Source organism: Crinia signifera, chromosome 1, assembly GCF_055691185.1.
Source record: "Crinia signifera chromosome 1, ASM5569118v1, whole genome shotgun sequence".
NCBI classification, from domain to species: Eukaryota; Metazoa; Chordata; class Amphibia; order Anura; family Myobatrachidae; genus Crinia; species Crinia signifera.
The window spans coordinates 88,685,700-88,701,515 of NC_139217.1; the positions used below are offsets into that span (position 1 = coordinate 88,685,700).

At 43.6% G+C, this 15,816-nt stretch overlaps 1 protein-coding gene across 4 annotated transcripts in view; it reads left to right on the plus strand.

Annotated features, from left to right (window-relative positions):
- The window catches only part of MTUS1 (microtubule associated scaffold protein 1), a 241,572-nt gene that overhangs the window by 194,453 nt on the left and 31,303 nt on the right, over nt 1–15,816 (plus strand). For all 4 annotated transcript variants that reach the window (XM_083169551.1, XM_083169568.1, XM_083169559.1 and 1 more), the window contains one exon: nt 627–835. In XM_083169551.1, coding sequence (XP_083025677.1) covers nt 627–835 — 209 coding nt within the window. The remainder of the gene's footprint in view (nt 1–626; nt 836–15,816) is intronic.

Consider the following 15,816-nt stretch of genomic DNA (forward strand, 5'->3'; position numbering starts at 1 on the left):
TCCCCTCCACATGTCAAGTACAATCAACAGGTCAGGTTTTGTGGATTTCTTTAATCATGCACTGGTGAGTTAATCTAAGTTGCCGGGTCCGTGATTGTCACTCTCTTCCTCAAACAGAAATACTCAAAACTTGTTAAGAGAACTTGAGGACTGCAGTTGAGAATCAGTGGCTTAGCATATATCATAGCCGAGTTTCCCCAACTCTCCCATTACAGTCCAGATTTTAAGGATAGCCATGCTTGAGTTCAGATGGTGAAAGAAAATGAAGTCCCTTTTAAGCATGGCTGTCTTTAAAACCTGCACTGTAATGGCATAGTTTGAGGAAGTCTTTATTAAAGGTTGTTTTATAGCGGTGCTGAATTGTATGCCTGGAATAACTGCAGTGCTTCTACTTAGCCATGCAAGTCTGACCATTTCACTTCTCTGCTGCAGATTCACATCAAATGGGAGCAGGTATCGGCAAATAGCCATGTATGTATGTAAAGTCAGCCTGCCGAGCGCTGCATCATTTTTGGCTCATGCGCATGGAAAGGGATGTTATTGCAGTTGTTATAGAAATAATCAACATTTACACACACACCTAACCAAAAATGCCATATGAACCAGGATGTTCTTTTGTTTTTTAGTTGGCAAATGCAAGAAGAAGACGAGCCCTGAAGGGCCGGTTACGCCGACACAGACGGCACCGGTGGACACACAAGCTATTGAATTAGCACAGTGCAAAACCGTATGTGAGGAGCAGAAAGGACTTATCCAGCACCTGAAGTATCTCCTCAGCTGCAGCAACCAGAGGTTTGAAGGAGTGACGGTGGTGACGCAGTACGTGATAAACCAGGTAACATTTCTATATTTCTTATACTGCTGCGGAATTGACTTTTTAATAGTATCCTCTGCAATCGGTCTGTAAAACTAACTAGCCATGCAGGTTTGGAGAGAGGAGCACATAAGCATAGGCCGATACGCGGGGAGGGGACAGGTGAGTGAGTTGGGGTTGGGAGATGGAGTTTAGGACACTGCGGGAGTGCAGAGAAATGAGGACTGATTGATGGAGTGCAGCATCTTTCTGCCCAGGGCCATCCCTGGAACTTCAGGATTGAGTGCTTTTCAGTCCCAAAGCTTAAAAAAAAAAAAAAAAAGGTCCAAGATTGGCCAGCTTCTTACTGCTAACCACTTCCTGTATTTTTTAGTTTTTTACAAAGTTTTGTTTCTTTTAGGTTTGTTTTTTTTAGTATGTGATTTGAGTACTGCCACCCACCTTACACACAGTTTCTGTATCAAGCCTTTTAAACACAGCAGGCGGAGCTTCTCCGTTAGTAACCAGAGGGCCGGGGAGTGATGTTGTGATGACACATCTGCAACTAGGTGATTACAAGGGTGGGGGCTTGGTTATGTGTTGTGTCCTAGGCTTTACTTTATGTAAGTGCACACTAGGGATGTGTTACTGGTCTCAGAAGTCCTGGTGATTCAACACCCCCCCTAAATTTAGGAAAATTGCAGCTATCGAGGTAAATATCCTTTTAATTGCACCCTTCGCAGGCTGGTTTCAGCCCAAATTGCTCGCTACTCTAAGGGGCAGTGAGCTCCAGCTGTGATTCGCATTGGCAAGATTCATTTCAGCTAATAAGATCGACCCCATTGTGAGTAGGAAGTTTTGCGTATAGTGAACTAGCTGACCCCTGCATAACTTGTATTGTGGAAAAGCTTTGGCTGCTACATTGTAGCACTTCATATACCGATACAGAGACTCAATCACACAAGCAGCGATACAAGTGTCACATTTCAAATTATTCAGCAGTCTCCTTGTTGTAGTCTCAACTAGTGTGTATTTTTATGGGCGGGATGTATTAAAATACATTGCCGCGCCACCGCAGCGATGCTATCGCATATGTACTGAAATGCGGTTAGCATCGCAATGCAGTGACGGAGGACCCCGCGATACCTTTGAGTGTCCTATGAGGATTGTATTAAGTAACATCGATCAGCCATGTATTGTCATCTCATGTAGATTAGGAGATTGAGTAAGAAAACTTTCCCCACTCTGGGTTTGTTGCCGCAGCAAAACTATGTGTAAAGTCCTCTGAGAGTGGGTGTAGGCTTATATGAGAAGTAGCAGGAACACTGACAAATAACTAAGTTATACCATAGTAGTTTACATAAATAACTTTATTTTTTTATTATATTTGTGTTGTAGCTTTTAAATACTATATTTTTTAAATAACTTACAAAGGTTATGCTCTTACTTTACCTTCCAGTGTTGATTTGGGTTATGGTATAGTGCACAGGTTCTCAAACTCGGTCCTCAGGACCCCACACTGTGAACGTTTTGCAGGTCTCCTCACAGAATCTGTGCACCTGCCGGGCGACCTGGAAAATGTGAACTGTGTGAGGTTCTGAGGACCGAGTTTGAGAACCCCTGGTATAGCGGTTCGCCCGGGTGTAGATCGACCATGTTATTGTTGAGCACCCTTAGTGGACCCTGCTGAGTTAGACAGCTGAAGAGCGGCGGTAAATCTAGTTAGACACCAGCGGATGAATGCCAGGACCATGGTAGACCGAAGTCTTTCAGGATTTTTTGGTGCCAAATGTCACAGGGGACAATGTGTGTGCATGTGAACTAAAGTCTTAGTTTTGGTAAATATTTACCATAAAGTCTTCTCTTTAGCCCCAAATGACTGTCTTGCCCCAGGCACCAGAAACCCTAGTTTCGGCCCTGGACCTGGTGTCCGGATACCGATAATTTGTACATTGGACATACACTACAATTTTTTTAATAAGAGAATTGAATTTAGGTAAAAGCCCTTTCAAGATTTTTTTTGTATGCTGCCCAGCCACTCCATACTTCACGTTAACCCTCCCCGAAGCTGCAGGAGGCTCTCATTTTTTGGGAGCTAGTCCCCCGCAGCTATGAAAGCGAAGGCGGTAATCCCATATCCTACCTGCATCCTAGTGAAGTGGGCAGAATTGTGTAAGACCACTATCATTCACGGGATCAGTGGGATGGGGCAAGGCTAAATGACTGGTTCTCTTCACTTGGCTCCACACCATAGACCAAAGAGGACAGGTGGAACAGGCTACAGTAAGCTGCAATATCTGCTGAATTATTGGCTGATGAGGTTTTTGCAGGAAACATTATGGTCATGTGGCTGTGTAGGATTTGGAGGGGCCTCGAACTGATCCAGTCAGGATACTGCTAATAATAGGGTGTCCTGCCCTCTAAGGCCTTACCGTTATCTTTCCTCTAAGCTTGCATTCCCGTGTTCTCCAGGGAATCCTTATTGATCATCCTGGAATCCCGCTATCCTATTCAATAGCTTTCATGAACACTGAATTGTAACTGAATACCCCACAGGAAGAGGTTTGTTTAATAACAGAATCATTTTGGCTTGTATATGGGGTTTTAATGTTAAAGATTACGGACTATATGCTTTGTGCCCTGAGCACATGTTTGGTGAGAACAATTTATTGCAGTCGTGGTGTCTTGAAATCTGTGATCAGAGCTTCCTTCCCTGGACAGGATATTGTGCCGTCCGACCAGAAGAAAAGGTTACAGTAGATTTGAGCGTAGCTTTCAAAGATCTAATTTTAGATTAAGACCTAAACAGAGCGATGATCTATGGTGAAAACTGATGCAATGGACACGAGCCAGCCAGGGATCTTTTAATAGCACACTTAGCAGTGTGTGGATAGCACTGTACATGAAAGCTCCGCTCTGTACTGTCGATTGAGAAATGTATGTCATATTAAGCAAGGATCCTGTTAGATACGGTACACATGCTTATGAAGTGCTGGGGGTAGTTTGACACAAGGATAGTCTTCAGTCAGACGGTTTATGGTTAAAATGTGTGAGAAGTAGTAAGACCCTTCTGTAACGAAGGTGTTTTCTGTCATGCTTTACAATGTTTACATTGCTTTTTTATTATAAATAAAGATGTCCATTATTTGTTGTCAGTTTTTTTTTTTTTGTAAGAGTTTGAGCTGCGCTTCACAATGAAGCCAAAATTGTATTTGTTATTTGCGTGTTTTGCCTGCAGATGTCCCTGTTGTAGTAGTGATCTATAGAAGCATTTGTCTGAACAACTAGATCTCAATTTTACAGGAGTGGAAACTGACACCTGCAGGCTAAAAGCATTAAAGCTAAAAGAGAGCAGTCAGTGCTCCTGTGTGACCCGATCCTACAGGCCGGGCATCTTATGTAGGCACACATAGTTTTGTGCTTGACACGCTTACTGCTTTAAATCTCATCTTAGTTGTGTTGGTAGATTATTATTATTTTTTGCTCTCTACATATTAGATTAATATAATAACTTTATCTGTTACTAGTGCTTTCAAGAATAATTTACCTTACAGGTTATATAGAATGAAACAATGCCAAGGGAGGAGGAGGAAAAAAGAAAACTCTAGGTGGGGGCACCCTGATATAACAGATCAAAAAATGGTTAGGTTCAACAATAAAATATAGCTTTTATTAGGTATGCTTTAAAATATATATAGATCCCTGTACAGGAAAAAAATGATCATATAAAAAAGCGCAGCAAAAATATTAGAATAATGTGGAGACCCTGGTCAGGCTCTGGACGACTGAAATCCTCATTTATCCCCTAATGAGCACCAGGTTGTGGTCTGATTAATGTGGGGAAGGTGTAAAATCATCGGATTTTTTTCCCTCTGAGCCAGGTTTTTTTGTCTCGCAGCAGAACAGGGATATGCAGCAGTGTGTAGTATGGTCATATGCCTACTGATACGTTTACTGATGAAAGCATGTCAGGCAGATAATCTGTAACAGGTATAAGCGTTAGGCAAGCAGTGAAAGATAAGCAATAATAGAAATAATAAAAAAGAGGAGAGTGAGAGAAGAACCACTGGTTAATACCAGTGGTTTACCTGGAGGTACCCCACCGATGTGGTATCAAAGTACCGGAGTGAAGTGTGCTGCTATGCGCGCTCGCTGCTGGCTGCCGGCTGCTGGCGTCCCTGTCTGGGAGAAGAGGCCGGTCACGTGAGTGCACCACGTGTCCTGGCAGTGTCCTCTGACGTACGTTTCGCTACGCTTGGTCACAGAGGTGTATATAGACAGTAAAGGTGCATATACACTAGATGAGATTTTACAACCAGTCAGAAGGACAATATTGTGTATATCGTCCAGTGTGTAGGCACTGTATTAACTGTGTGCTCATTAGCAACTTTCTCTGTCATCTGTTCATGCAGCGCAATCTGAGGATATACTGTAGTCAACAACCTACTACTGGAATGTTGCTACTAGCGATAGTGTGTAATGTCTCCAGTGTGTATACACTATATGGTTTGTCAGGGAAAAGGAAATAGTTGACAAAATGCATGTTAAAGATAACTTACAGTAGAATAACAGTAGTTGTGCCCAAGATATAGGTCTCACCACAGTCACTAATATAAAGTGCTTTGAGCCCATTTGGAAGAAATGTGCAATATAGTTTCTTCACATTAAGAAATTCCTTCCTTTTCTTATGCTACGTCCACTTTGGTTTAGCCTTCCTGTATTTTAAACAACCCTACTAGTTCACACCATGCAGTGGAATGGGTGCCGGACGGGATCCCGACAGTCATTTACCCGATGTCGGGATCCCGACAGTCATTTACCCGATGTCGGGATCCCGACAGTCATTTACCCGACGTCGGGATCCCGACAGTCATTTACCCGACGTCGGGATCCCGACAGTCATTTACCCGACGTCGGGATCCCGACAGTCATTTACCCGACGTCGGGATCCCGACAGTCATTTACCCGACGTCGGGATCCCGACAGTCATTTACCCGACGTCGGGATCCCGACAGTCATTTACCCGACGTCGGGATCCCGACAGTCATTTACCCGACGTCGGGATCCCGACAGTCATTTACCCGACGTCGGGATCCCGACAGTCATTTACCCGACGTCGGGATCCCGACAGTCATTTACCCGACGTCGGGATCCCGACAGTCATTTACCCGACGTCGGGATCCCGACAGTCATTTACCCGACGTCGGGATCCCGACAGTCATTTACCCGACGTCGGGATCCCGACAGTCATTTACCCGACGTCGGGATCCCGACAGTCATTTACCCGACGTCGGGATCCCGACAGTCATTTACCCCACGTCGGGATCCCGACAGTCATTTACCCCACGTCGGGATCCCGACAGTCATTTACCCCACGTCGGGATCCCGACAGTCATTTACCCCACGTCGGGATCCCGACAGTCATTTACCCCACGTCGGGATCCCGACAGTCATTTACCCCACGTCGGGATCCCGACAGTCATTTACCCCACGTCGGGATCCCGACAGTCATTTACCCCACGTCGGGATCCCGACAGTCATTTACCCCACGTCGGGATCCCGACAGTCATTTACCCCACGTCGGGATCCCGACAGTCATTTACCCCACGTCGGGATCCCGACAGTCATTTACCCCACGTCGGGATCCCGACAGTCATTTACCCCACGTCGGGATCCCGACAGTCATTTACCCCACGTCGGGATCCCGACAGTCATTTACCCCACGTCGGGATCCCGACAGTCATTTACCCCACGACGGGATCCCGACAGTCATTTACCCCACGTCGGGATCCCGACAGTCATTTACCCCACGTCGGGATCCCGACTGTTAAAACACTGACAGACGGGTTCCCGATGGCCACCGGCTATTCTCCCTCGTAGGGGTCCATGACCCCCATAAAGGGAGAATAGAATAGTGGCGAGCGCAGTGCTTTGTTGCGCTCGCCATGCTGTCTGAGTCCGGCCAGTCGGGCTAATGACTGTCGGAACCCTATACCACACCCGGACGAATGATGACCGCACCAAACATATGTTGCAATGCCCTTCATTTAAACGCAGTTTATTCACATTGCTATAACCAAATAGGATTCCCAAGCAGCTTATGCTGATTAAAATGATACACAGCGTGACTGTATTCTGTGTGCATTTGCATACGCAATGCTGTGCTACATGGTATTGCTAGAATACTCTCTAAAATACCCTAGGTTTTTCAGTACCCTTAGCGAGATGAGTCTGGTTGACTGACTGCGGCACAGTTGGCAGCCAGTTCATTCTGTAGACTGCACCTTCCATGAGACATCAAGACCGGGCGCGCTGCTAGGATATCTTCGCAATAGGAACACACATAGTTAATGATCTAGCGCGTACGCACTAGCCGATATAAACATGATAATGTGTTACCATGCATATTGTTTAGGAAATCTAGCGTGTATGCACCTTAAAGCTCCGTACACACGGAAAGATTGGTCACTGAGCGATATATCGCTCAGCGACCAAATTGCTAAGTGTTCCATTTTCATCAGCGACCAGCAATGATTGCTGATGAAAGCGAGATACGCTCTCCGGGGAAGCCGCTAGTCGCAGGGCCATGATAGTTGCCCTGTAAGCACATCAATATGGTTGCTCAGTGGCCTTATCCCCGTCGGTTTCAGCTTAGATCGACCCGTGTGTACGGGGCTTTAGAGATACTGTATCCATTTTGTTTGCTCTGCATATCTCTATTTTATTCTGTTTTGGTTTTTGCCTGGTTACTTGACTGCAGTTTATTTTTTAATTTCCTTGGCCAGGATGTACTAAAGTAGAAATGCAGTAAAAACTGTTTTCAGGGCTTTTATCACAATTTCAAATGCACTAAAGCCCCATCCTGTGGGCGTCTCTCTGCAGCACTGGATGTGGGATCAGACATTGATCCCTCCCAGCATTGTCCGTTGCCAACGTCATCACTTTGTGCGAATGCGAAGAGGAACTCCTGGGTCAGCCTAGGCACTGGCGCTGGTCGCAAAGGGCAATTCTTATCGGAATAGCTGCTTTTTGTTTTGCTAATCGCATATGTTAGCATTGGTGTGTTTGGTAGCAAGATGTACCGCAAGTGCATGGTACGTTCCGTCCTTTAAGTGTAACACTATTAAATTCAATGTAAGCTTTATTTGTTTTCAGTTATAAATGTGTGAAATACAAATAAATACATATTTTCTAGACTTATGTGTGTGTTTACATATGTCCATGCCTGAGAAGTGATTTTCTCCTTCTGGTTGGCTGCGGTACACTACTGTGGTTGTGTTTACTCTGGTTGGATCAGAGCCTGTGCTCCTGGCTGCCTTGCATTCCTCCTGACATTCATGTGAGGATTAGCAAGTTCTGCTTGGACACAAAAGGGGAGCAACCTGTAGAATTAAGTCAAAGTTTTCCTCAATCTATTGCATGGGGGGGGGGGAACATTTTTTTCTTAGAATCTTTATTTAAGGGCAGTGTTTGAAAAAAAATAACACAGTAAGGGAATTGAGCTTTTCCAGTTTTTCTGGCAAATTTTACATTGCAGAGAGAATCTTATATAGGAGTTATGTCTGACACCAACTATTAACCATAGATACTAGCAGAAAATTGATCATGTAGGATATGGAGAATTAAACCTTAGAATTTGCTGCAGCACAGAGGTTGGGAAGTACCTGCTACGCAGTCAGGTGATGCTTTGCAAGCACTGGCACATCCATAACGTTCCCACACTAATCATAGACGTGAGCAAGAAAACGAGCATAGTAATACCCCTTTCACATCGCACTTTTAAAACGGTATATTGCCATTTTTTTCCATTTTAAAACGTTTAAGGCTGCAATGTGAAAGTGCCAGAGTTGATTTACCGGTTAAAGTTAACCGGTATTTCAACACGGTTAAAAAGCAGAGTCCTACACGTTTTAAAGCCGTTTTTTTGGCAGTTTGAACAGCTCTATTTCAATGGCTTGAAACTTGTCCCTTGGGGGTTAAACAGGTTGAATGTTTGAATGGTAATAAATGATTTTTAAAACGGTTTTCACCTGCAATGTGAAAGGTCTCAAGTCTCAGACCCGTTTGCAGAAATGGGTAATGACACGGTATTCTTAAATGTGAAAGCAGTATTAGCCTACCATGCTAAGTGGTGATGTACACATTGCAGCAGCACAAATACCCCCTCTCCATGTATGCAGTGGTAGAACTAGTGTCTATGCATACTTAAGCATGAGAATTGGCTGTAGTAAGTTGAATGATTCTTGGACAGTCACTGCTTATACTGTACACGTGTCCTCATGTGCAGCCTCTGTCCCCATATACAGCCTTTGATCTGTGATGGACAACCTCTATTTCAGGTTACTTTTTATGTGACTGATCTAATTGTGCAGTCTCCGAATATACTCCCCTCAGGCTGTCGTCTAGCACAGTTATGATGGGGGATTATTAGGTGGACAGTGTCTAGATAGACCATCAATGGGGTCAATAGGTCGACACATGAAAAGGTTGACTTGGACCCCTAATTAGTGTAATGTGTCAGGCTCGCGCTATTGTGTTCTCCCTCTATGCCAACATGGATGGTGAAGTAAGAACAAGTCAGTTTTTTTTTAAATCGTGAAAAACTCATGTTGACCTTGTCATGTCTACTGTTTTCATGTCACATTTTGACCCTGTTGACCTATTGCATATCGACATTTTGGGGTTGACCCATTGACTGTCTATTTAGACATAGATCTATCAACGGGAACCAGTTATAGTATGAAGGTCATTAGCACTGCACGCTGTAGTCTGCGTCCCTCATCATAAAGATCCGGTTTTCCATTGCTCCTCTGTGTTGTAGTGTTGCTTCTGGTAGTATAGAAGTGTAAATGAGCGTGTTCTATTTGCTAATGGGTGTAACGCTTATTTACACAGTTCTTCTAGTACTGAATAAACAAGTTTGCAAGAGCAATTGGCTGAATTTTGTGTTCTGTACTGTATAGTGTATTTTGTGTCATTTTACGTGATGTGCGTCATTGTTTTACTGTAATAAAAAAAAATCAGGAAAAAAAACTTTTTAGCATTGCTATGGTTTCTATAGTGCAACCAATAACAAAGTCCTGCACATAACATACACTTTTTGTAATCCAGAGCAGTCCCTACTCTATTACCACTTACAGTCTAAATTCACAAACGCATACAGTACATTAGATGGTATATAACGACTTACACCATCAGTCTTTTCAGAGGATTGGAGGAAACCGGAGTTCCCAGAGAAAAACCACACAAACACTGGGAGAATCCACCTCACAGCCGGGAGGACATCAGGCTGCAGGGGGAGGAGGAGACGCAGGGGGACACTGACAGCCGCCGGGATGTGACGGAGACCTCCGCACACCACATTACAGGTATCGCGGGGGTCTCCGTCACCGTAACCCGATGCTAGCCGCATATGTTAGTACATATGCGGTAGCATCGCGGTGGCTGGCAGGCTAAGGGCGGCAATGTATAGTAATACATACCGCCCTTTACCTAAGAATGCCTAAAATGTATTGGGCTTGTTGTGAAGGATCACGATTGGATAATATCCTGGTTCTCACCCATGCATGAATATGGACTGATACAGAAAGCCCCCAGATTCAATCCGTGCTCAGGGAATGCTTCTACACACCTCAGCATGGGCCAGGACACTCTTTCCAAGTCATCAAGTACTCAGTCTTTACCAAACTACTGACTTCTCTCCCCAGACCCAGTGCTGTGTCAGTATTGGCTGTTGTAAGGAGATGCTCGCGCCAATCAGCTAATCAGTAAAATCCCAGGTCACACCATTCAGCCCTATTTATGTACAGTCTCTTATATAGCGCTGCAGATTCCATTGCGCTTCACAATTGTAGACAGTGATCAAACAAACTGCGTAACAGACAGACTTGGAGGTAGGAGGGCCCTGCTGCAAGCTTACAAGCCTTAACACAGGTTGTCTGTGTCAGTAGTAGCGGCGCCAACCTAGGATGGTCATGCCAGGTTGGTGCCTTTCAGACACAAGTGATTCCCAAATAGTTTGACCGAGCCCTGGCAAAAATCCCGGGATTATCGATGTGTGTGCTTGTGTGTTCATACATTTGTGATCACAATGACGCATAGGAAGAGGCCTACCACCTCTAGCATGTACCATCCAATCACCACCGCTCATCTATACAGTGACCTAACACCCACATTTCTGACCCATGGGACAGAGGTCCGTCCTATATATTGGGACAGTTTAGATTTATCCAGTTTTCTAAAATTCATTAATCCAGTATAAATTTGTGAATCCATTGTCAAATAAGGTATTTGTGTATAAAATGTATTGGACCATTACTTCAAATATGATGATGCCTGCATAGGGTGTGAGACTAGTGTTTTTTAGATTGTTTTGTTTTTTTAGAAAGTGCTCCAAATAAATATTTGTAATCTTATCTAAACCTAAATGTAAATTGGAGAAAGGTATTACCAGACAATGCATATAACATAGAGCAGCTTGTTCTAGAGATGGTGGTCCATTGTTCCTATTATGTTGTTAAGTCACTTTCCACTTGACACAATCATTACACCACAGGGAAAATACTCCCATGCCTCATTACATATATTAAGCAAGGATTCCTTATCTTAATGACCTTAGAAAATGTCCAAATATTACACCATCCAGGGTCTCTTACACCATGCATGTGTTGCATGTATCACACACACACATCCTTTATCTTTTCCTTGCAGCTGGTTCTGTACATAATATTGTATTGGGGTGGGTTTGGTTAATTGACATTTTAGACTTCAGATTCCACACTCGTTCCTATTTTCTACTTAATGGCTAGTACTGTATTGCATGCAACCACACTCGTTCCTATTTTATACTTAAAGGCTAGTACTGTATTGCATGCAAACCCTTCTGATTCTGTATTGATCAGTGACATTCTTCAAGCCTTGGAAAATGTACTGAAAGTGACTGGCAGCAATATACAGTATATACTTGAATGTCAGAACATTTACAAAGCTAGTTCCAGAATGCAGCGTTAGGGGCTCTCCCTGCAGCAACTGATAGCTTGAAAGTAAATTGAAACTTGCATAGCTGAAAACAATTCAAGTTTAGACCTCTTCACACATGTATTATGACATCCCGGCATTTGTACAGGCATCCTTTCTGACAGAACATGTCACTGTAATCTGGAATTAATGTATTTCGCCTTGCAGCCAGTTGGATGGTCTCTTACCACAAATGATTTGCATTATTGATTAAAACATTAAACAACATAACTGTACATGACATCAAAAATTACAAACCTATTACCCAGAATGCAACTTGGGTTTGGTTATTGATTAAAAATCAGCCACATCTACATCTTTTCTAGCATCCCAGATCTGGTCACGGTTAAATAGTGACCTTGTCATTGCTGGTGGCCAGAAACCTGTGTGACATGCGTATTGTGCTGGGAAAGCGTTTCCTTCTGGGACTCGCCTCCTGTGCTTTCGTGCCCAGACTCTCTCCACATTTGAATGGTTCATGTTTGTGTCTGCTACACTTGTTAAACCTCCCCTTCTATATAATACAACTCATTACAGTCCAGTCTGTATTTCTGCTCTACCCCCCGTTAGGCGTCTGTGAATCCTTTGTGGGGCCTTCTAATTAAATTAGACAATTAATTTAAAACTGCGTAGCTGGTGAAGGGCGTGGCGATATCTGCTGATGTGACAGAGTGCAAATGAGTCACATTAAATGCAAGAAAAGGAGCTTTTAGTAGTAAAGTGTTTGTATATTTTTTATTATTATTATTTTTGAATGATCCTTATTGTGTGAGAGGTTGACCGATTATGCTGGGTTTTTACAGCGAGATGGGAACAGTGTGTGCGGCTGCCAAAACAGTGAGGTTCGCGGCTAAATGCAGCGGGCTCTCTGCATTTCCCCGAACCTCGCCATTTGGGGGAATCCTCACGTCCTCTGGCAGCGAGCATTTCTCCGGATCGCTGAATAGGGTGAGCTGCCGGCACGGGGGTTAAACGGCGAGGGTCGCTTGTTTTCGGCGATCCTCTCCATTTTAACCCCTTTGCTGGCCGCATTGAATATGGCACTATGTAAGTGCTGCATCACGGTGTAAATGTTTTCCTCTTTACTTGTATTTGGACTTTTTCTTTCTTTTAATATTATTGTTGCTCATTTTAGTTTTTTTTTTGTAATATATGTTTATTACGTTTTGAAAGCAAAGTACAAAATGTGCCTTATGTTGAAGCATAACAGCTCTAAAAGGCAATTTCACCGAACACCGCAATAAGATGAGTAACATTGCAGTGGGTTATTGCCAGTTTTAAATTCAGTTAGTGGTGTGAGGCTGAGAATGTAGATGTCTGTAGGTGGGTAGCCTTGTTGGTTTGACTTTTTATTTAGGTACAGCATTTATGCCATGTAATGGTAAGTAAATGGCTTTCATTTTTTGTGGTCAGGCATATCTTTTAAACCCTGCTGGTGTCTAGACTAGGAGCCAGTGAGCGAACCCTCCTAGAGTCAGTGACATCCCAGGCAGGGAAGAGGAACTGCAGGGGTTTTCAAAGATAGCGGGTGCTAGAATGAACACGAATACATGACAAAATAGTGGTACAGGCACTTCTCCTGAGAGCTAACCGTGTAGTCAGCAAATGGGTACAGCTAAGACCAACTGGAATGAGTATAGTCTGTAGAATAGGACTGTTGTGAGGGTGAACCTATAGGTGTTCTATAGTTGGGAGGAGGTTAAATCAATAGAAAGATTTCAAGGTTGTGGATCGCTTAGAAAATATCTCTACATCACTCTGTGTGTAGAGGCGATAGCAATGCTTGGCCCCACGTGTTGTTATTGCCTGGAGATTAATATCAAGCATGCTGGGTAAATCTAGTTAGATGACCTGTCAGGGCCAATGTTCTCACCAGAGAATACTGACCACCACAGATCGCTCAGTACACACAGCTGGCACATTGCAAGCATCGCTCAGATCACTCAGCAAAAGCTCCCTGTTTGTAGGCACCTTAATAGGATTTAGTTTTCAGTGGAGGGGGGGGGGGAAGACCTGGGAAGAGGGAAGTTACCAAAGGCTAGGTGTTTCCCCATTGTACTTATTTCTGTAACATCAGTGTTTCTGAAGTAGGAAATAAGTTGCTCATGTCCATCTCCGTTGTTCAGAACAGATACTTAAAACTACAGTATATACTTACACCACAAATCAATCCTTAAATATTTCTCAGTGGGACATTTGTACTGTACTTGCACAGCAAATATCTTACAGTATGTGCTCTTTGTGGATAGGGTGACTGTCTAGGTAGACAATCATTAGGGCGACATTGACAAAAGATCAATGTGATTAATGGTTGATGTAAAAGATACAGAAAACCACAGATTGAGGAAAGTATTCAAAATATTTTATTGTAATAAAAGGCTCATGTACATAAACATAATAGTATAGCAGCTTGCCAGCATGGGTGATAAAAGACAATTCCATGAGGGTAACCGTTACCAAGCTCCAGCCGCACAGCTCACACTCGCCACCGGTAATTACCTAGAACTCATGTAGGAAACGTCCATAGATCACCGCCGAGTCCCCTGCCAACGCATTTAGTCACTGCTTTGGACTATGGGCTATGGTTAATTCAAAATTTTCACCCTTTTTTGTGTATGTTGACATCTGTAAACATGGACCCCCAGTTAGTGTATCCTAGTATAACTTACTACATTCAACATACTTTGGGCCTGGTGTCTCGCTTCAGTCAGCACTTGACTGTTTTCAATTGGATCGTAAGTATGAAGAAGTTCTCCAAGAAAGAAGACCTCATGTTGACTATGACCTTTTGTCAGTGTCAGCCTAGTGCATGTCAGACCTAGGTCAACCGTAGATCAAACCGGTCTGTTTTGTGGAAAGTAGGGCCTCTCTCTGCTTCAGGTTATTCAGAGTGGGTAATGTTGAGAAGTTCCTGACTTCTCCAGTGGCACCAACACTCCATGGCTGAATTGAATAACCATACTTCTGTATGGTACAGTATGTAAGTGCGATTCATGAAAGAACGGAAAAAAAAATTTCTGCTTCTCCAGAAAGTTCAGATTCACCATCTCAGAATGGCGGAATCTGAAGAACAGCGCAGAGACTGCAGGGAAGCTTGATGCTCTCTGACCAGCAACCCCCTAACTCCTAGCAGCCTCTCCTGACCAAAGCTACGAGGGCATTGCAGAACGGGGCCTGGCTGCCAGTCTATGCTTCCCAGAGGACCCCTTGGATAAGCCAACACCTCTGGAGCCCTGAATACCAGATAATAGGTATACATGAATTGTTGCTGATCAGAGCTATACGCTATATTGCATCTGATGCCATCTACAGTGATAACTAACCATTCATATTTTGTTTTTTTTTACACAAATAGACCCCTTATAGTTTATGCATGTGGAAATAGGTGCAAGGGTCTGGAGTCTTGTGTTAAATTCTAATCAGAGCTCTTTCTGTGTTGAGTTTGTATGTACTTATGGTGTTGAAGTTTTTCCATAAGGTTCTCCTGTTTCTTCCTGCAACCCAAAAACCTATGGTAGGCTAATTGGATTCTAAAACATAGACACACTTAAGTGTGCATATTGGTGTGATGATCGCATACGTTTTGAACATTTTAGTTCAAAACGCATTGTGCATAAATCACATTGCACCGTGTTTCTTTTTGCCTTGTGACGCACGCTCCTGCAAAAAGAATGTGCAGGCCGTACTTTCTCTACTAGAGTGCATCCACATGCCATGTGAACTAGATCATAGGTGCGATACGATCCAGTACAGAACACATGCAGTACAAAATGTACCGTGTCGGAGGTCCTTATGTGATGGAGAGCAGGGATTGCAAGGTCTTGGGGTACAGGAGAGAGGTCAGTGGCCAAATATTCTCTGTGAAGAGCTGCAGAATGTGTGTGCGCTATATAAACGTATATGATAAGCGGGTTAGTTCTCTTCCTTGCACTAGAGTACAGTATGTCATCTGAAATGTAGCGTGCTGAGAACAGAGCATTGTGATGCAATAGCTTTGATTACCAGCT